This window comes from Ursus maritimus, unplaced genomic scaffold (assembly GCF_017311325.1).
Source record: "Ursus maritimus isolate PB19 unplaced genomic scaffold, ASM1731132v1 scaffold_7, whole genome shotgun sequence".
In the NCBI taxonomy this organism is placed as follows: Eukaryota; Metazoa; Chordata; class Mammalia; order Carnivora; family Ursidae; genus Ursus; species Ursus maritimus.
The window spans coordinates 267,090-288,689 of NW_024426885.1; the positions used below are offsets into that span (position 1 = coordinate 267,090).

The 21,600-nt window shown below is 56.0% G+C and overlaps 3 protein-coding genes across 3 annotated transcripts in view; 2 read left to right on the plus strand and 1 right to left on the minus strand.

Annotated features, from left to right (window-relative positions):
• Nucleotides 1-481: 481 nt before the first annotated feature.
• On the minus strand, nt 482-1,419 carry LOC103659653 (olfactory receptor 287-like). The gene has a single exon (XM_040623933.1). The coding sequence runs from the start codon at nt 1,417-1,419 to the stop codon at nt 484-486; it is 936 nt and encodes a 311-aa protein (XP_040479867.1). The 3' UTR covers nt 482-483.
• Nucleotides 1,420-15,383: 13,964 nt separating this feature from the next.
• Nucleotides 15,384-16,513, plus strand: LOC103658623 (olfactory receptor 6-like). The gene has a single exon (XM_008686132.1). It carries the CDS (start codon nt 15,568-15,570, stop codon nt 16,501-16,503), a length of 936 nt encoding a protein of 311 aa, XP_008684354.1. The 5' UTR covers nt 15,384-15,567; the 3' UTR covers nt 16,504-16,513.
• A 4,014-nt stretch (nt 16,514-20,527) lies between these two features.
• The window catches only part of SPRN (shadow of prion protein), a 4,242-nt gene continuing 3,169 nt past the window's right edge, over nt 20,528-21,600 (plus strand). The window contains exon 1 of the mRNA XM_040624179.1: nt 20,528-20,640. The gene's annotated coding sequence lies outside the window, so the exon portion shown is untranslated. The remainder of the gene's footprint in view (nt 20,641-21,600) is intronic.

A 21,600-nucleotide genomic window follows, 5' to 3' on the forward strand; every position in this document is an offset into this window, starting at 1 on the left:
TCACCTTCCCGCCGCCACCAGAGGGAAGATTCATGAGACCACAGGTGTTGGCAGTGGGGAAAAATCCCAAGAGCAGACAGCCCACCCCTCACTCACAAGACCCAGAGCAGGCTGGGGGCTCACAGGCTGGCCCAGGGCCCAGTACTTGGTGGGCAGGGCGTACCTGCAAGTACGTATAGTGCTTCTTAGGGGCCATGTGTCCCCATTTCTCTTCCAGAATCTGGGTTTGGAACTCAAGGGACTGAGCACCCGTAGGCAAGGCCTGTGAGAGGGGTGGGAACTCCCTGAGGCCAGGATGGGGTGGGGGGCTTCTCCACACCACGGAGCACCCAGACCAAAGCCTCCTGCCACCCAAGAGCCCCTGACCACGTTGTGATATCTGGGTGCTGTTTTCAGCCGGTCCAGAGAGAATGATGCTGAGAACTGGCTCCCGCAGGCGGGACAGTCAGAGGGCCCAGTCCTCCTGGTTGGTCTCCGAGGGGCTCACTTCCCCTGTGCCCACCTCCGCAGAGCGTCCTTGACGTCCTTGTTCCTCAGGGTGTATATGAAGGGGTTCAGCACCGGAGTGACCATGGTGTTAAGCACCGTGACGGCCTTGGTCAGGTCCAGCGAGCTCTCCACTGAGGTCCGCACGTGCAGGAAGATGGTGGAGCCGTACCAGATGAGGACCACCGTGAGGTGGGAGGAGCAGGTGGAGAAGGCTCTGTGCCGACCGTCGGCGGAGCGCATCCTGACGATGGTGACGATGATGCAGGCGTAGGAGACGAGCGTGATGAAGCAGGAGCTCACGATGACGCAGAAGGCAATGCCGAAGGACGCCAGCTCCACGACCCGCGTGTCGCTGCACGACAGCACGATCCAGGGCGCGATGTCGCAGAAGAAGTGGTTGATGACGCGGGAGCCGCAGAAGGAGAGGCGGGCGATGAGGGCAGCCGGCACGCTGATGGCGGAGAAGCCGCCCAGCCAGGAGCCCAGAGCGAGGCGGGCGGAGAGCCCGGGCGTCATGACGCTGCCGTAGCGCAGCGGCCGGCAGACGGCCAGGTAGCGGTCGTAAGCCATCGCGGCCAGCAGGAAGTACTCGGTGCAGCCGAGCGAGAAGACGAAGTACATCTGCGCCGCGCAGCCGGCCGGGGAGATGGCTCCGCTGCGCGAGGCGATCGCCGCCAGCGCCTTGGGCGCGCAGGCCGTGGTGAACCAGATCTCCAGGAAGGACAGGTTGCAGAGGAAGAAGTACATGGGCGTCCGGAGGCGCCGGTGCGCCCCGACCAGGGAGATGATGGCCAGGTTCCCGGCCACCGTGAGCACGTACGTGACCAGGAAGAGGAGGAAGAGCCCCACGTGCAGGCCCTGCGGCCCCGGGAAGCCCAGCAGGATGAAGGGCCCCTGCGTGGAGAGGTTGTGGCTGCGGCTCCAGGCCATGCGGCGCTGTTGGGACACAGAGCACCGCAGGCCGGTAAGAGGGACCTCGCGCCCCAACCCCCACTGGAGGCCCAGGAACGGAGGGGCCGGCCCTGCCCCCCTCTTTGGGGTCTACGCACCTTGTCTATATCCCAGGACTGCAGCCAGGCCTAGAGTCCCTGTGGCAGCCAGCGAGTGGACCTTGGACCTTGCCCTCTTGGGGGAAGTCGCTCAGAAGGAGACTGGACCCAGGTTATCCGTTGCTTGCCACGTGGGGAGGGGGGAACATCTCCTCATTGTACACTCTTTGTCACCTGAGGGTGGGGGTCCTTATTGTAGACTCCTTGTCACCTGGGTGGGGGGTCCTTATTCCAGACTCCTTGTCACCTGGGCGGGGGGGTCCTTATTCTAGACTCTTTGTCACCTGGGGGGGTCCTTATTCTAGGCTCCTTGTCACCTGGGGGGGTCCTTATTCTAGACTCCTTGTCACCTGGGGGGGGGCCTTATTCTAGACTCCTTGTCCTTATTCGAGACTCCTTGTCCCTGGTGGTCCTTACTCTAGACTCAAGAAGACTGGGAACAAGAATTGTCAAGTTTTCACAAATGAAATTATGTATGGTCGAATTTTTAGCATTTTCATCCAACAAACCAGATTGATTACTAGTGAAACAGTCTTACCTATGCGCCCAACACAACTGTCAGAGGAAGCCCATGGGGGGCCCTGCTCTCCTCGCCTGGGGCTGTCACCCTGGATTATTTGTTCGCTGGAAACCGGGCAGCCAGGGGCCCTGAAGTGCGAAGTTGCAAGCAGTCATATCGCCTCCTGGCTGGAAGCTGGGGGTGGCATTGTTGGGGGGGACCTGCTGGAGAGGAAGGGGTACCGGAGGGTGGCTGTCTGCAGGGAAGGGTGAGGGGCTGCAGCACCAGTGAGGAGGGGTTTTAATGGGAGCTGAGCTCAGTTCCTTAGTGCCCAATCCATCCCCAGGGCTGGACCCTGCCCACTGGCTGCTCTGGGCCAACAGGCACCAATGAGTTGTCCAAGGGGGTAGCTGGACAGAGGCTGGCAGTGACCCCACGAGTATGGAGCCCAGAGCTAGCAGTGAGGCAGGAGGCCTGACCGGTGAAGTCTTCTCCCAGACGATGTCCAGTTGCTGGACCCATGGCAGCCATGTGCACCTTTCTGCCTGCGCCCATCCTCCCCCCGCCACACACAGGTCCACACACCACACACACAGAGTCACACGCCAATGCACACACCACATACATACATGGGCACAGCGTATACACGTGGGCCTGGACTCACACATGTGTGCACACTCACTACCTGAACCAGCCCCTGGAACACTCACCCTGGTTCCTGATGGGCTGGGGGTCCCTTGGCTGCGTCCCCTCCCCAGACCCACAGTGCACTCAGCAAAGCTCTCCTTAACAGTGCCAGCCAGTAACAAAATAACCCACGCCCTAGCCACACCTGCTCTGGCTGTGAGCCCCTGCCTTTTGTGGCCATGCAGCCCAGCAGTGAGCGGTCAGGCAAACGCAAACCCCCAGCAGTACTGACAGACCAGTCCCCTGCCTGTCCCCAGGTCCCAGGAATGGGACCAATGTGGGCCATGTCCCGGAAGAAGCAGTCTTTTCAGTAGGGCCCCCATGACTCCATGTCCTGGGGCTCAGAATGCTTTTCAGCTGCCACCTCCAGAATTCAGCTGGACACAGACCACTGTCCAGGCTGTACCAGGACTTGAGTCCATGCTCTGCACACGAGCCCTGGCCCCTGCAAGCCTAGCACTTTGTCTGGGGTGTTGGGTCCTGACCCAGGGAACTGGGGCTATTTTTCTTAGCCTTGACTCCAGGACGAGCCTCGTTTGGAAAACCATTTTCACTGTTGAACATGACTGTTACAAAGACTAGAAAGAGGCCTCAGCAAGTGCCTCCCTATCCAGGGTTCTCACAGTTCTCCAGTCCCGAATTTCCCATTCCTCCCATGTGCCTGGAGGTGAGGACAGCTGGCCTGCTTCCCCCGTGCCATGTGTGGAGGAGCTCAAACCCTCACAGCTGTGCCGGTGGGGACCACCCAGATCCCACAGAGTCCTGCACAACTTGCAAGTGGTCCCATAGTCAGTCCATCTTGGGGACCCCCCCCCAGGCTTATGACTCCTCGTGAGGGATCGCAGGGGTGGGGGAATCAATCCACTTGCCCAGGTCAGCTTGTGGGGACATAGCATGTTTGGGGTCACCCACCCAAGGGGTCTGAGCAGGTTCCAGGATGCCCCCCTGATGCAGCCCAGAGACCAGGAGGGTGAGCATGGATGACCCCAAGGACCCTCCAGGCAGGGCTGTGTCCCGGGTGGGGACTCTGCCTGTGGCCTGCCAACCCTCTGACTTGCCAGTGAGGGTCTCCTATGGGCTGAGCCACTTGCTTTCCACCGTCTCTCTCCTGGAGACGTAGCAAGAGCGGGGGTGGGGGTTGTGAACTGCTGTGGACCCGCTGAAACGCTCATGCGGCCCTCCCGTGTCTGTGGCACTGGCCAGGAGGCAGGTTTTGGCTGCCCAGGAAGACGGCCTAGCTATCCACCAACACTAGACCCAGATGCAGTTCCCCAGCCCACTATGGGGCCCCCAGTGTGCAAGACTGCTCTGCCCAGCTGACCCTGACTCTGGTCATTCAGAGTGGTCAGCACTGGCCAGCCGGCACATACCCCAGGGCACAGGCGCAGAGGCTGCCCCAGCCCCCCTGTCATGGGAAGGAGGCCGCTGGCACCTCTCCTGTTGTCCCGCTCCTCCGGCTGCCGTCCTTGCCTCAAACTGTGGCCATGCAGTATCCTCCACGTCCTCTCCCAGGACAGAGACCCCACCATGCACTGCTGGCCGTCAGCTAACATGCAGCCACGGGCACTACAGCTCACAACCCAGGCAGCAGATGGACCTAATACAGGGCAGCAGGGAGGGTCTGCCACCCCGGAAAGCACCCCCCGCCTCCCCTCTCACCAATGGGAGAGCAGAGGGCGAGCCCTCTGCCCAGCAGGCGGCCCTCCAATACTCAGGTTACTTCTGCTCTTACCCAGCCTCCCCTGGGCTCAGGCCTGCAAGGACCTCCTTGTTAATTGTGCAGCTGGCATGAGATGGCTCTAGGGGCTGGTGAAGGCCCCAAGGGTGCTCCTGGGCAGCGGCCAGCACCCTAAGCGGGCCCTCTTGCCCTTAGGCTACGCCTGACAGCTGTTTCTCATCCACAGCTCGAGTGCATCTTCTCCAGGGCCCAGCCCCACGCCAGGCCTGTCTCCTGTGGCCATGCCGTATGCAGAGTGCCCACCCCGTGAGAGCACCTGGGGGCAGCGGTGGCCCCATGCACCCCAGGGCAGGTTCTGGCCGCACACTGCACACTGGGTATTCTTGGCAGGTGCTCTGTGCTTAGTTTCCCCAGCTGTAAATGTGCCTCAGTTTCCCCCTCTGTAAACAGGGGGTTTGCCACTGGTTGATAGGCAAAGTGCAGGCTGCCCCACTCCCTGCCCCCACCAAGCTTTCTGGAAGCAGCTGTCTTCACAAGAGCCAAGCTGGGGCTGTTTGCTGCTGGGCAGCTTCCCTAGGAGGAGACCCCCAGCCAGTGGGGACAGGAGGAAGCTGTGATATGAGGGTGTCAGAGTAGCTGTCAGCAAGGTGGCTTTGAGCAAAAGCCTGACCTCTGGACTCTGCCAGCATCAACTTCGGGGACCTCGAAGCACATCTGTGGGGGTGCATCTGGGGTTTGTGGACTTGAGCTTATGGCCATGGGCCGGGCTGCGTGCAGTTGGCCACTCAGGGCCCGGGCCTTGCTGGCAGGGAGTCAGCTGCCCGGAGCTGGCATCCTGGGAGGTGGAGGGAGTGCACCGCCCACAAGCCTCAGCCTGTTTCCCGCATCAGCATCGGCCAAAGCAGAGCCTGACAAGGCCCCAGGGACAAGGGGCACCTTGGCAGCCACAAGGTGTGCCGACCCCTGCGGGCCTGCTCTGGCATCGCGTGGTACTCTGTTTGGTGCCACAGCCACACAGGTGCCTGGGCTGCCCCTAATTGGTAGCTCATTAAAAGTTGGTGGAGGGGCTCCCCTGAGGCAGGAGTGTTGCCTCGTCAATTAACACCCTAATCAGGGGCTGCCCCTGGTCTGGGAAAACACGGGGCATCTGTTTGATTCCATAAACACCATTTTTCCAAATATCATAACACCCTAGGAATTTGGAAGAGATAGAATAGAAGAAAGATTGTCAAAGCATAGATCGGCGTGGAGATTTGCCGTGTCTTGCACTCTTTGGGGTTCTGTTTCCCCCTTGGCATGGACAGGGGCACACTTGTGAGCTCCTGTTTCTTTTCTCATTATCAAGGTATGTCTACATACCAGGAAGCACAGACTTAAAGTCTCCATCTCGCTGAGTTTGAAGATTACATACCCCCATGCAATGGACAGCGTGAGCCTCACCGTCACCTCTGAAAGCCTCCCTCCCCCACCCCCCACATGAGACCCACCGTCCGGCTCAGACCACACACAGGCTCTCTCGGGCGTGCACAGGAAGAGCGGGACCTCCAGCTCCTCCCACGTAACGGTGCTCTTACAAACCTAGCTGACCCAAGCTCTTTCCACATTTCTGGCGATTTCCTTACAAGAGAGGAAGAGCAGTTCAAATCCGTAACTCCCCACGGACTAGACCACTCAAGAGGTGACAAGGCCCAGAGCCTTGTGCCCAGAAAGGCAGAACTAGACCGTGAGCTGGTCACCCTCTGTCGGACCCCTTCTCCATGAAGGGGCGATGGCCTCCTCCTGCTCCCTCTGCCCGGAATCTGACAGGACGATGTGCAGTAGGGTGCTGAGGGCTCGTGAGGAGAAGGGGTTTTATTCTGCGTCCTGCGACAGTAGAGTCAGCGCTCTCACAGAATGAAGACATGAGCGTGGATTAAAATGGGGACAACGAATCACGGACACGACATCAAAAACAAGGATGTACTGTATGGTGACTAGCATACCATAATAAAAAATTATTATAAAAATAAAATAAGTAAAATGGGGCTTGTCCTGACTCCAGTCCAACTGAGACGCTGAGGTGACAGAGGTCAGGTACCAGACCAAAGCACCAGAATGAACGCAGGTTTCCAAACGGTGTGGAGAACCAAGTCTGCTGAGCGGCCCCCCGCCCAGCTGCGGAGTCAGTAAAAGGTAAGAAAGAGCCTCCAGGGGAGAATTTGTGCAGACCTTTCTTGAAGAGGGAGGGGTCGGCCTGTAAGTGCTTCCTTCAAGCAAGTGCTGCCGTGGGGGCCCTGGAGTGGGGGGCGCGGGGAGGCTGTGCCTTCTCCTGAGGGACCCTGAGCAGCCTCCGGGTCAGGAAAGGGAGAGCGGCTGCCCGGGGACCTGCCAGCCCCACGTTCACCCGGGAGGACGGTGGAGAGCACGGCAGCTCCCACTGCTCCCGCCATCTGCCCCCACATCCCGCCTGCCCCCTGACCGCAGGGGGCCGCAGCAGGTCCTGGTTAGCAGGAGGAGGTCAGGCAGTGTACGAGTCTGCTGTGGCTGCTGTAAGAAAACGAACTGAGTGGGTGACTTGGACCCAAATTTATCATCGTACGGGTAGGCTAAAAGCTTGATCCAGGACTCTCTGAACCAAAGGCAAGATGTGGGCAGGACTGACTCCTTCTGGAGGCTCCAGGAAGAATCTGTTTTGTTGCCTACCCCAGTCCCTAGAGGCACCTGCCATCCGTGGCCCGTGGGCCCTTCCTCCATCTGCAAAGCCAGCTGTGCAGAATCTCGAAGACACTGCTGCGTGGTCACATCTCCTCTGACAGACCCGCCTGCCTTCCTCTCCCACCTCTGAGGCCCCGTGATGACACTGGACCCACTGGAGCGGTCCAGATAGCTCCCTGCTTCAGCAGCCCTCACCGATGTAAATCCCCCTTGCCACGGACCACAGCATTTTTACCGTCCCAAGGATTCTGACACCGATATATTCTGGTGGGGATGTCCTCTTCTGCACAGCACAGATGGAAAGTAGGCAGAAAGCCCCCTGCACCATGCCCCATGTGGAAGAGGGCCAGCCTGGTGGGCATCTTCTCCCGACACGCCGATTCCTAAGACAGTCTGTGTTCTGTGGCTTAGTTCTCTGAGAGTTGTCAGAAATGTCAATAACTTGGAAATAAGTATCCTGCCCAAACACATTTTAAAGGAACGGTGAGAGAGAAAACAGAGCAATGTTTTACCTATGGCAGGCTCCTGGTAATCAGGAGCATGCTTCCGGGTCCTGCACCATGACTGCCTCCACCCACATCCGCTGCCGCAAGACCAGCACCCGGATCCCATGGTGGGTGTTTGGGCTGCCTCCACCTTGCCTTCCTGCAAACAGTGTTGCTCTGAAGAGGCTTGTGCGTGTCCCCTTGGGACATAGAATGTGGGGGTCAGAATAATGATGCCACCTCTTGCCCTTTGAAAACTGTGCAACACAGTATTTCCTTCCAATTTTGACCTCTTGATAAAGTGGACTGGTGAAGACCACACCCTTTGTTCTCACTGTCAAATCCGCAATCCTTTCCAGAAGGACCAAGTACCGGGCGCGTGTGGAGCGGGCCCAGGACGTGCATCAGAAAGGCAAAGTCAGACGCGGCAGAACAGGGAACACTGAAGCCGCCGATTAGAAGTACAGAGATCAGAAGAAAGTGCCAAATCCTTGAAATACCCAAGAGCAGACAAAACTGGGGACTAGCTACTAATGATGTGCCGGAAATACCGTCGGCACATAGCCAGCGCTTGCCGCCACTTTGGAACATATTCACCGGGCACATACACTTTGGGCAAATGTGAAAAGACTAATCCGTAAGATTCCCTGAAGTGGGCAAAACAGGGGACACACTTGATATAATTGCTAAAACTCCATGTGCACTGAAAGGGTACCAGAACTTGTGATGATATCCCTCCTAGGTTATCACTCATGGGGTACGTTGATCACTAGAATAATTGGTATTAATCTTCTTTGGACAAATATAATTTAGGTGAGTATGTTTGTGTATGGATGTGTTCCAGCTTTTCTTTGTTATAGGGAAATTCTTTTTTCTTTCTTCTTTTTTTTTAGAGAAGGACAGAGTGTGTGCGAGCAGGGGAAGGAGCAGAGTGAGAGACAGAATCTCAAGCAGGCTCCGTGCTGAGCACAGAGCCCAATGCAGGGCTGGATTTCACAACCCTGAGATCATGGCCTGAGCTGAAACCAAGTAGGACACTTAACCCACTGAGCACCCAGGCGCGCCTATAGGGAAATTCATTTTAAGTGAAGTGATTTATAGTGAACTGATGCAGACCTGTCTGTGTTGGTGAGGTTGTCCATCCATAACTGTGCCTGGGTCCAGCCCGTCCATGGCTGTGTAGACGTCTGTGTGTGTCTATGTTTCCATGTCTATACTTGCGAGTCTCGGCATAAGACCTGTGGGTGTTGGTGAGTGACAGAGAGTCCAGAGTGCCCATCTGAAAGAATCAATCCTTGCCAGACCTGGCAGCCCCAGTGCCCTGTCAGGAAAAGTCACAGCCACGGTATGGGGCAACACTGGGGTCCTGGTGGTTCTGCTGACCAGCGCTGACCAGACACCCCAGAGCCCTACCTTCAGAACCCACCCCCAAGACACTAAGGACCGGGCTCTTGTGACCTGGCTCACACCAGGGACCAGGACCACGGTTGGTCCAAACCTAGCTTCCTTCTCAGCTTCTGAGCCTGGTCCTGACAGAACCCCCTCTGGCCCAGCCCACCTTCTCTGCAGACCTCCTGTCTGGGAACCTCACCCTGTGGCTTCCCACTGGCTGCACCAAGATGTCCTGAGATGCTGCGTGGTTGACACAGCAACAGCTGGGAGACCTCATTTCTTCCGGGCTGGATGGTCCTGGGCCTCCCTCCCTAGCACCCAGTGGAGAAGGACAGGAGTCCCTGCTGCCAGCAGGAGGAGTCCCCCTCTTTGTGAACCACCATATATTAAAGACAAAATCTGGGATCAAGCAGGGCTCTGACGGATGGAGAAGATGGGGGAACCTTATCATTGAGAAGACTCAGCCTGGGAAGACCACAAGTTTTATGAAGAAGTAAAAAGCTAAAGACAAAAAGTGATTACAATTTGTGACTAAAGGTGTGCCTGGGAGTAATGGGAGTCCATTCCTTAAGGACATCCTCACAAGCACCATCTCTGAAACAGAACTCTGGGAAACACAGCAAACTCTATGATGTGTGACAGAGGAGTCCCAGCAGATGTCTGGGGAAGGAAAGCACCATTCAGCACTGGAAAATGACATGAGGTAAATGCCTGCCTCAAACCAGGCACAATAATAAATTCCAGATGTAAATTTTTTAGGGAAGATGGAAGACGTTGAAAATGAAAACACAATATACCAATTCCTGGGATGTAGAAAAAGCAGTGTGCGTACAGGGAACATAATTGTAAACACCTACATTTGTAAAGAAAAATCTCAAACCAATAAAATAAAAACACCTTTAGGAATTCAGAAAATAAGAGCAAACTTAACTCAAAGCCAGTGGAAAGGAGGAAGTAATAAAATTTGAGCGGAGACAAATGAAATACAGACTGTAAAAATGGAACCTACAAAAGCAAAAACTGAATCTTTGAAAAGATCAACAAAATTGATAACCCTCCCACTAGACTGGCAAAGGAAAAAGGAGAGATGCACAGTAGTCAGAAATGAAAGCAAGGACATCTCCGCTGAGGATTCCCGGAGAATCAAGAAACAAGGCAACACCAACCAATTAGATGACCCAGATGGGAGGAACCAATGCCCAGACACACAAATGCCAAAGCTGACTCGAAAAGAAACAATTTGAAAAGACCTATATCCAGTAAAAAAAAAAAAAAAAAAAAAAAAAAAAAAAAAGTGTATCAGTACTCAAAAACCTCCAGCAGAGAAAAGCCCAAGACCAGATGGCTTCACTAATTAATTCTACCAATTAAAGAAGAATCAACACCTTCTCCAAATCTTCCAAGAAATAGAAGAGGGAAGAACCTTGCTAAAGCATTCTGTGAGGCCAGCACTACCTAATAAGAAGGCCAAACGGACACCACAAGAGAACTACATGCCAATATCTACAAATATAGATGCCAAACTCAACAAAAATACTAGAAAACCAAATCCATGCCATGTTAAAAGGGTTATACAACATGACTGGTGGAATTTATCCCCAGAATACAAGGGTGGTCTACAATTCCATTTATAAAAGCACCAGAAAAGAGTAAGAGTTTATCTCTGTGTATGGTGTAAGAGAATGGTCCAGTTTCATTCTTGTGCATGGGGCTGTCCAGTTTTCCCAGCACCATTTGTTATAGAGACTGCCTTTTTTCCACTGGATATTCTTTCCTGCTTTGTCAAAGATTAGTTGACCATACAGCCGAGGGTCCATGTCTGGGTTCTCTATTCTGTTCCATTGGTCTATGTGTCTGTTTTTGTGCCAGTACCATGCTGTCTTGGTGATCACAGCTTTGTAGTACAGCTCGAAATCCGGCATTGTGATGCCCCCAGCTTTGATTTTCTTTTCAACATTCTTTTGGCTATTCGGGGTCTTCTCTAGTTCCATATAAATTTTAGGATTGTTTGTTCCAGCTCTGTGAAAAAAGTTGATGGTATTTTGATAAGGATTGCTTTGAATGTGTAGATTGATTTGGGTAGCATAGACATTTTAACAATATTTGTTCTTCCAATCCATGAGCATGGAACATTTTTCCATTTCTTTGTGTCTTCCTCAATTTCTTTCATGAGTGTTCCATAGTTTACAGAGTACAGATCCTTCACCTCTTTGGTTAGGGTTATTCCTAAGTAGCTTTTGGTTTTTGGTGCAATTGTGAATGGGATCAATTCCTTAATTTCTCTTTCTTCTGTCTCATTGTTGGTGTGTAGAAATGCAACTGATTTCTGTGCATTGATTTTGTATCCTCTCACTTTGCTGAATTCCTGTATCAGTTCTAGCAATTTTTTGCTGGAGTCTTAGGTTTTCTACATAGAGTATCCTGTTGTCTGTGAAGAGTGGAAGTTTGACTTCTTCTTTGTTGACTCAGATGTCTTTTATTTATTTCTGTTGTCTGATTGTTGAGGCTAGGACCTCCAATACCATGCTGAACAACAGTGGTGAGAGTGGACATCCCTGTCATGTTCCTGACCTCAGAGGAAAAGCTCTGTTTTTCCCCATTTAGGGTGATACTTGCTGTGGGTTTTTCATATATGGTTTTTATGATATTGAGGTATATTCCCTCTATCCCTACATGGCAGAGAGTTTTTATCAAGAAAAGATGCTGTATTTTGTCAAATGCTTTTCCTGCATCTATTGAGAGGATCATATGGTCCTTGTCCTTTCTTTTATTAATGTGGTGTATCACGTTGATTGATTTGTGGGTGTTGGACCACCTTGCAGCCTAGGAATAAATCCCACTTGGTCATGGTGAATAATCCTTTTAATGTATTGTTGGATCCTATTGGCGAGTACCTTGGTGAGAATCTTGGCCTCCATGTTCATCAGGGATATTGGTCTGTAACAGTCTTTTTTAGTGGGGTCTTTGTCCGGTTTTGGAACTTCATCAAGATAAAAAACTTTTGCACAGGGGCGCCTAGGTGGCGCAGTCGTGAAGCGTCTGCCTTCGGCTCAGGGCGTGATCCCGGCGTTCCGGGATCGAGTCCCACATCGGGCTCCTCTGCTGGGAGCCTGCTTCTTCCTCTCCCATTCCCCCTGCTTGTGTTCCCTCTCTCACTGGCTGTCTGTCTCTCTGTCAAACGAATAAATAAAATTTAAAAAAAAGAAACACAACACAAGGAGATACCACTACAAACTTTTTAGAGTAACAGTTTTTCAAACTCAGCGCCAAGTGCAAAGTGGTACAGACCCTCGGGACAACAGTTCAGCAGCTCCTTACATAGTTAAACATACGTTTACCATACAGCCCGCACTTACATTCACACAAGAAAAGTATAAGCAAATGTTTATAGCGACTCAATTCATAATCTGCGAAAACTGGAAACAACCCAAATGTGCCTCAGCTTGGGCGTGGATTATCTGTGGTCTTTCCGAGTGGAATACTACCGACCATAGAAGAAACAGAGCGGATGGACCCAACAGCATGGCTGAATCATAAAGGTAGTGACGGAGTAAAGGCACCAGACTCAAAACAGGACACACTCTTTGATACCATTTATATAACATTCTGGAAAAGTCAAAATTATAGGAAGAGAAAACAGATTTACCAGGCACTGGGGATAAGGAGGTTTATTTACAAAGGGCCAGCATAGAAGAAATTTTGGAGGATGGAGCCGTTCTATATTTTTATTGTGGTGGTGGTTACACAATTATATATACATTTGCCAAAACTTGCAGAACTGTACACTAAAAAGACCAGATTCTTCTGTGTTGTACCTTAGTTAAAAGCATGTGAAAATATTTAAGAACATCTGTTCATCAAAAGACATCTTAAAGAAAGTGAAAAATAAGTTAAAAACTGAGAGAAGATATTGAGACACATAGGAGACTCTTAATTTTGAGAATGTATAAAAAGGCTTCCAGCCACAAAAAAAATGAGCTTGTATCAGTCTAGCCCTCCACCATAAACAAAACGAAATTAAATAAAGTATACAGTGTGATTATAATTGTCTACAATACTATAATTATGTAAATACTTTATGTCTTTAACAGCAGTTTTCGGATGTCGGACAAGAGGCAGTGCAGGACCGTGTCCCTGGAGGGCTGGTGAAGGGACAGGGTAGGATGTCAGGAATGGTTTGGGGGCCAAAGGGAGGAGACACGCACCGGAGCTTGGGGACACTGAGGCAGGTGTAAGTCCAAGGGATGACTGAACTTCGACTCCCACTTCTAGCCAAGATGGAATACCGAAACTGGATTTACCGTCCCGCCTGAAAGAAAACAGACAAAATACATGGGGGGAAAAAGCGGTTTTCAAGACCCTGACCATGAGGCAATGAGATAGTGACCCTGGGAGACGGAAGCAAGGGGTGGGGTTCCAACTTCCCTGGCTTTTTGCTTCGGGAGTTTTCAAGCCACCAGAGGAGGAAGGGGGACCAGGCAGGAGCAGCCGGAGTCCCCAAGTTGAGGAGATGGGGTGGATCACCATACAGGTGTCGAAGAAATGCAGCCAGATGCCAAGAAGGGCAGGAATCTTAGTGGCAGGAAAAGGCAAGACCCAAAGGACAACATAGGCAGGACAGCCTTCCTTACAGTCTGGACACAAGCAAAACTAAACGGTATTGTTATCGGTAATTAAAATACTTGGGACGGCAAGGGAAGTCCAGCCAGCGGTCCTTCAGAGAGGGGAGCACAGGGTGGGGGAGGAAAGGAGCTGCTGTCGCCCACCAGCCAGTGTCTGGGTCTTGCCCTAGGAGTAGGTCTACAAGTGGTTATAACTAAATGAATAAAGGGCGTGCACGGGAAAGGAAGAAACGACCTCAGGAGAAGCGCCTTGAGGCTGGAGGTGGGTCTGAGGGCGGGCCTCACCCGTGCCTGGGTGCCTGGAGCGCAGGTGACATGGAAAGACCTAGTTGTCGCTGAGGAGGACGTGGGAAGGCCTCGCACCTTTCCCTCCAGGGACCCCGCGGCGCCCCTCACCAAATTGCTCTGAGAGTCCCGCCCAGGTGAGAATGTGCAATTAGAACCCTCCAGACCGGGAGCAGAAGACCGGGGCGGGGGCAAGGCCACTAGTGAGTCGCATAAAAACCACCCGCGTCCAGAGGCAGCAGGGACCGAGTGGGATGTGGCGAGCTGGCCCACAGACCCTCGCAGGTCTGCGGAGACCCGGCGGAGGCCCCCCATCTCCTGCGGGGGAAGGTTGTTCTTGGGGCAAAGAGCCTGGGGAAGGCGAGACGGAGGGCGCCTTTGGGGGGGGGTCTCAACACCCACCGCCAGACTGGGCGGCACAGACCGCGGGGCAGCTCCTGCAGAAGCGCTCGGGCCCTGACATCCCGAACCCCCAGGGCCCTCGGCCTGGGCTCCAAGCGGGTCCCACCGACCGAGGCCCCACCCTCTGTCCTCAGACACTCCAAGAACTTGGGGGCGGTCCTCATCCCTCCACACGGTGGCCTGTGCCCCCACCAGCTCAGAGCAGCCCGCCACCCCGCACGGCTGAGCGGGTCGCAGGGGGCAGCTCCACGAGTGCGGGCCCCTCCCGGGTGAGCAGGCACGGCCGCCCCCTCGGCCTGGGGCCCGGAGGACCGTCCGACAGGCAGGAATTACTCTCGCCCACTCTTGTCCACCGGGACAGCGCGAACCCCGGCCGGCCCCCAGATTCCCAGGGCGGAGCCGGGAAGGGTCCTGAGGCTCCCCCTCCCCCAGGAGGGGCCGGAAAGCCCTGGGCTGCCAGCAGGGACCCCTGCCCCTGTTGTGCCCTCGCCCACCCTCTCCCCGAGACCTGCCCATCCTTCAGACACCTAACTCCAGGACCGCCCTACCAAAGTCCCACACGGGGCGGCCCCTTAGCGGCTCTGAGCGGACCGCTCTGCCCATCCCCCAAACAGCCATTGTGCTGCTCAGAAATCACAGGATAAAGACCTCAGGCTGGCTCAGGCATGGTCTACTTGGGAACCTCAAAGCTGGGGATGAGCCTCCCTCCCTTCTGCCAATCCCCTGGCGGCTTTGCTCAGCCCTAGAGAGCTCCAGGGCCATCAGATGGAAGTGGTGCCCTTCCCCAGGCAGGAGCAACGTGAGGCAGCATTCTTCTGGGAGGGGACCTGGACGAGGGCAGGAAAGTGCTCGGGGACACAGCCCGGACAGGCACACCAGGCAGATGGGTCTTCTCTCTTGCCGCGCGTTGTGCACTCCTAGGTGTGTGTGAGGAAGTATGTACACACCTGGAGAGGAGATGTGGCGGGGGCTGCACACCTGGGAGTGTATGTGTGTGTGTGCGCGTGTGCGTGCATGCACACCTGGCCCTGTACCTGTGGGGGGGGGGGCAGGAAGAGCCTACCCCTGAGGGCTTCTGTATGAAATCGGGAGTAAGAGTATGTGCACCCAACACCCCTTTGCCAGGTGCTGGCTCTGGGTAACTGCGTGTTAGACTGAGGGCGGGGGTGACAGGTCAGTAGGGCAGCACCTTAGAGACCCTTCTCAGCCCTCAGCGGACACATCCCACCTGCGTCTCTCTGCTGTTCCAGGGTGCTCAGAAGTGACCTCCCCACCAGGGAGGGCCATGGGCAACTCCACTGAGACCCCGGTAACGGAATTTATCCTGCTGGGCTTCCCAGAGCTGTGCCGTCTTCAGGGGCTCCTTTTCGGGTTATTCCTCACCACCTACCTGGCGACCATCCTGGAGAACCTGGTCATCGTGGTGACCATCCGAGCCAGCCATCAACTGCACACACCCATGTACTTCTTCCTGGCCAACCTGTCAGTGCTGGAGACCCTCTACACCTCGGTCACCGTCCCCAAGCTGCTGGCTGGCCTCCTGGTGTGGGCGAGGACCATCTCCTTCTCAGGATGCCTCACCCAGCTGTTTCTCTTCCTCTCGCTCGGCTCCTCTGAGTGCTTCCTCCTGGCCACCATGGCCTGTGACCGGTACCTGGCCATCTGTCGCCCACTGCACTACCCAGCCACCATGAACCGGAAGCTCTGTCTGTGCCTGGCCCTCAGCGCCTGGCTGGGCGGCTTCCTGGCCTCCTTCGTGTCCGTGGCTCTCATCTCCCGCCTCAGGTTCTGTGGCCCCAATGTCCTCAACCACTTCTTCTGTGACATCTCACCCCTGCTGCAGCTCTCTTGCTCTGACACCACTGCCGTTGAAGTTTTGGACTTCGTGGCAGCCCTGGCTGTGCTCTCCACCTCCCTGCTGGTGACCATGGTCTCCTACGCACACATCCTGGCCACAGTGCTGAGGATCCCAGGCTGGGCCGGCCGCCGGAAAGCCTTCTCCACCTGTGCCTCGCACCTGGCGGTAGTGGCCACCTTCTACACGGCCACCATTTTCATGTACGCCCGGCCCCATGCCGCCCACTCCTTCGACCTCAACAAGCTGGTGTCCGTGATCTACTCAGTTGTGACGCCCCTGCTCAACCCCATCATCTACTGCTTGCGGAACCGTGACATCAGGGAGGCGCTGGCCAACCTCCTCCGAGCCCCTGGTCCCTCCTGAGCACCAGCTGCAGGAGGAAGAGCTCCCGAGCGCCTCTCCTCTCCTCTGTTCACAGCCTCCGGCCCGCCACCCGGCAGGCCCCAGCCCTCTCACACCAGCCAGAGCTGCCAGGAACACAGGGGTGGCCATGAGAGCATCTGGACAAGCGGGGGAAAGGCCGAAGCTTCCTGCCCCCCTCCCAGAAAGCGTGGGCACCTGAGCGGGGGACAACTCCCGGTGGGGCCCTCAGCCCAGGAAGAGCGCAGACTCCAGCTCCCAGGAAGGCCCCTCTTCACCGTCGCTCCCTTCACCTGGGACATGGCCAGTTTCCATAGGGGCCGGCCCCGTTCCTGGGCCCCACCTGCCCTGTGCCTAAGCTCCCAGCGCCTTAGAGCAGACCCTGCAACCAACCTCAGCTGGCCGGACGGTGGACGGAGCGCCCGCACAAGGCCAGACGGTGCCGTGGGCCACACACTTGCCACCTTTCCTCAGAAACAAGAATGTCATTTGACTTAAAACTCGACGGGTCTAGTGAATAGATGACAAACCCATACGTGGCTTCTCTTCCTTTTCTCTGTTCTCTGGCACGTAGGGGCAGAAATTGGGTTGATCCAGCACTTTCCTTCTTATTGGGCGATCGTCCCTGGTCAAGGTGAGTGCTTCTTACTTGAACCCATTGCTTCCCACACCCTGGACCCTCCCCGGCCTTGGCCCCAGCGCGTGATGCGTTTGGCGTGTGCCCCCGGAGACTACGCGTGCCTCTGGGGTCGCATTGCTTGGCACGTGAGTTTTAAATTCATGGAAATGATTTTGTGCTGTAAATATTCTCTTACTGTTTGGCTTTATTATTTTGAGGTTATGTCACTAAGTACATGAAATTCAGAACTGTGATGTCATCTTGCTAAATCTAACCGTTTATCATTAGGAAGTGTTACTGTTGGGGCGCCTGGGTGGCACAGCGGTTGAGCGTCTGCCTTCGGCTCAGGACATGATCCCAGAATTCTGGGATTGAGCCCCGCATTGGGCTCCCTCCTCCTCTGGGAGCCTGCTTCTTCCTCTCCCACTCCCCCTGCCTGTGTTCCCTCTCTCGCTGGCTGTCTCTATCTCTGTCAAATAAATAAAATCTTCTTTAAAAATTAGCCCTGGCTGACATTTCCATCTTCATCATGCATGTTTCTGTACATCAGAAGGATAGCTCTAGGGGCGCCTGGGTGGCACAGCGGTTAAGCGTCTGCCTTCGGCTCGGGGCGTGATCCTGGTGTTATGGGATCGAGCCCCACGTCCGGCTCCTCCGCTAGGAGCCTGCTTCTTCCTCCCCCACTCCCCCTGCTTGTGTTCCCTCTCTCGCTGGCTGTCTCTGTCTCTGTCAAATAAATAAATAAAATCTTAACAAAAAAAAAAAAAAAAAGGAAGTTTTACTGTTTGTCTCCGGCAGTGCTTTTCGCCTTCCTTGGCCCGGCTTCAAGTCGCCTGGGTCTGGTGGCGATAGCGCCGTGTGAGCCCCCCTTCCGTTCGCGGCTGCTGCTTTAGCTGTGCCTGTTGGCTTCTGAGCAGCCGCTGTCAGCAGCTCTGCAAACCCCACTTCTGTGTTGTCTGTGGAGAAGCCAGCTTATATTTACTGCTTTTAGGTGATTGCGTTTCCCCCACTTCTGGAAGCTTTCAAGATCTTCTAACAAGAAGTTCGGTGTTTGGTTTCCAGGCCGTGCTGTTCGTTGTATTTATCATGCTTGGAGTTTGTGATGTTTCTAGAATTGTGCCTCATCGGTTTCTGAAAATGGTCAGCATTGTGCCCCTAAACACTGCCTCTGCCCCATTCTTCCTCTGCTCTCCTTTTGGTTCCCCACGTCCGTGGGGGGCCCGTGTGGGGCCCGTGTGGGGTCCGTGTGGGGCCCGTGTGGGGTCCGTGAGGGGTCCGTGTGGGGTCCGTGAGGGGTCCGTGTGGGGTCCGTGAGGGGTCCGTGTGGGGCCCGTGAGGGGTCCGTGTGGGGCCCGTGTGGGGTCCGTGAGGGGCCCGTGTGGGGTCCGTGGGGGGTCCGTGGGGGGCCCGTGTGGGGCCCGTGTGGGGTCCGTGGGGGGCCCGTGTGGGGCCCGTGTGGGGTCCGTGGGGGGCCCGTGTGGGGCCCGTGTGGGGTCCGTGGGGGGCCCGTGTGGGGCCCGTGTGGGGTCCGTGGGGGGTCCGTGTGGGGCCCGTGAGGGGTCCGTGTGGGGCCCGTGAGGGGCCCGTGTGGGGTCCGTGAGGGGTCCGTGGGGGGTCCGTGTGGGGTCCGTGTGGGGTCCGTGAGGGGTCCGTGTGGGGTCCGTGTGGGGTCCGTGAGGGGTCGGTGTGGGGCCCGTGAGGGGTCCGTGTGGGGTCCATGAGGGGCACCCCTCTGCCCAGCAGCCTGTTGTACACACTCTTGCTTTCTCTCTGCGCTTTCTTCTGGATATTTCCTTCTCATCTTCCAGGTTACTAATTCTCCTTGGCCATATCTAACCTGTGTTTTTAAGTGTATTTTTTCAGTTCTAGAATTTCCATTTGGTTCTTTCAGTTTCCCAGTCTCCCTCACATTCTCAATCTCGTTCTGTTCCTGCAGGCATGTAAGTTCCTCCGCGAGTCTCTTCGCGATCTCCTCGTTTGCCTGTGCTGCTCTCTGTCCCCTGCCGAGACTAAGTAGTCTTATTGCCATGACCTTTTATAACATCTTGATATCTGACAGGGTGCCCTTCTTTGATCTTGTTTTTCAAAATGAGTTATATTAGTACTTTTTTTACATTTCCACATGGACTTCAGAAATCCTCGGTTTCTCTATTACTTTACTCAGGCCGTCATAACAAAGTGCCACAGACGGGGTGGCTTAAACCCCAGAAATTCCTTTTCTCACGGTTCTGGAGGCTAGAAGTCTGAGAAGCACGTGGGCAGGGCTGGTTCCTTCTGAGGCCTCTCTCCTTGGCTCACAGATGGCTGCCTTCTCCCTGAGTCCTCACGTGGCTGTCCCTGTGCATGTCTGTGTCCTGGTCCCCTCTTCTTATGCGGACACCAGTTAGATGAGACCAGGGCCTGCCCTACTAGCCTCGTTTTACCGTAATCGCCTCTGTTAAGACCCCATCTCCAAATACAGGCACATTCTGAGGTTCGAGGGGTCAGGTCTTCAACACAGGAATTCGGGAGCCAGGCCTGTGTGTGGAGCAGCAGTTCTGAGCCTCTGGGATCGAGAGCAGTCTGATGGAAGCTAAGAGAAGTCACGTCACATCAATAAACTTGTCACATCAGGTCACAGTTGAGGAGGTCGTGGAATCCACTCCTAAAGCCGTCAAGAGAGCCTGGTGCCCCCAGGTGGAGAGGCTGGGTGGGATGTCCACAAAGGTGGACAGCCAGATAGCACCCTTTCAAGAAGTCCCAGAGTCACATCCAGCAGGGCTGGGAAGGCCGGCTGCCTGGGGCAGTGGGGTTCCAAGTGCCCTTGCTGGGGAGTGGCCACAGTGAGGGCCCCCCAGAGGGATCTGAACTGCAGGGTAGTTAGAAGGTCACCCATTATCTCCTTTCCGGATACCCTGGGGCCCTGGATAGCCATCCTCTCCTCTCCAGGCCTCTCGGTGAAGAACACTGGACACCAGGATCTAGAGCTCTGGGTCTGCGGTGGCATTCTGTGGCCTCTGTCTGGGACACATTGCTTGGGGCAGGAATGAAGATGGGGAATAGGAGAGGGTGAGGAGGGTGGGAAAGGGATGGACTGTGCCAGGGAGGGGGAAGTGGAGGGGTGGAGTGAGGATGGAGGTGGTGGGGCGCTGTGTGCAGCAGAAATGGGATGGGGTTGGGTGCCCACGGGGTGATGGAGAGGGAGTGGGGTGGACGTGTGTGCGATCAGGAGGTGGGGCTGGGGTCTGGCGGGGAGGGAGTGAGGGTTAGGACGGGATGCAGCGAGGATGAAGATGCTGGGAGGGAGAGGGGCTGCGCGCTCCTCACAGACTGCCTCTTTCTCCTCCCTTCCCGTCTCATCCCCCCTCCTGGGGGATGAGCCTCCGCGTCTGCCCGCCCCCAATCCTAGGGCGGAGGCCTCGCGCAAAATCCAGACTCCGCGCTCGGGTGCAGGGTCTCCGCCACAGCCCGCTCCTTCCCGCTCTGTCGCGGCCCCTGGAGCGGCCACTCCAGCCCGCCGTTCCGACAGAAGCCCGTGGCGGGTAAGGCCGGACAGCTTGATCCGGGCGCACCGGAAGGCTGGGGCGGGCACCCGCGGGGCCGGGGATGGAGGCGCCGCGAGAGGATCGCAGGCACCCGGGAGGAGGGTCGAGCCGCCACCCGGGTCCCTGCGCCCGGATTAGGCCCTTTGTCGCGTCCCGGTCCCCCGCCCCAGCTGCTCAGCCGAGAGGTCGGGGGGAGGGGTGGAGCATGGCGCGGGGGTGGGGCGGGAGGGAACCGTCCCTTGGGGCCCGGCCTGCGGGGGCGCGGTCTGCACTGCACTGTCACCGCCGCGCATCTCCGCGCCGCCCGCGAGGCCAGGACCTCCTGCTCCGGCTCTGCGCCCAATGCGCGCTGCCCCAAAGAGTCCGGAAGTGCCTGGAAGAGGCACACGCTTGACCCTTTCTCCAGACGGCGATCTGGGTCTTTGGGGGCCCTCGGTCCCCGAGACTGTACCCTTCAAATACATCCCCCACACTGTACCCTTCAAATACATCCCCCACCCCAGTGTGGCCTCTGGTCCTGCCAAGCCGCGGAGGCTTGGGTCGGTCGTGCCAGGGCAGCCCAGGATATGGGGCCCCCTCCCCCAGGCCTCAGCGTCCCCACCGCAGGGTGTTCACCACCCCCCCATTCTTAGCTCCCATCCAGCCCCAGGCACAGAATAACCCCCAGGTGCTCAACCCTCTGACCCTCCGATTCACCCCTTGCTCCTTACTGAACAAGACTCCCACCCTCTATTCAGGCCTGAATGCCTAATCCTCCCAGCCCTGAGCCGTAGTCTTCCAGATGCTGGCAGCCCCTGTACTGCCAAATGCTGTCTCCTGTCCCCAAGCCCTGAGCCCGCTGGTCCCCTAGCCCCTGCCCCCAGGCCTTGAGCCCCCCGTCCCCGAGCCCCTGAGCCCCTGTCCCCAGGCCCCGAGCCCCTGAGCCCCTGTCCCCAGGCCCTGAGCACCCCCCCCCCC

Excerpts from the sequence above, each read along its gene's own strand:
- LOC103659653 (XM_040623933.1), bottom strand. The coding sequence starts at position 1,419 with ATGGCCTGGAGCCGCAGCCACAACCTCTCCACGCAGGGGCCCTTCATC.
- LOC103658623 (XM_008686132.1), top strand. The coding sequence starts at position 15,568 with ATGGGCAACTCCACTGAGACCCCGGTAACGGAATTTATCCTGCTGGGC.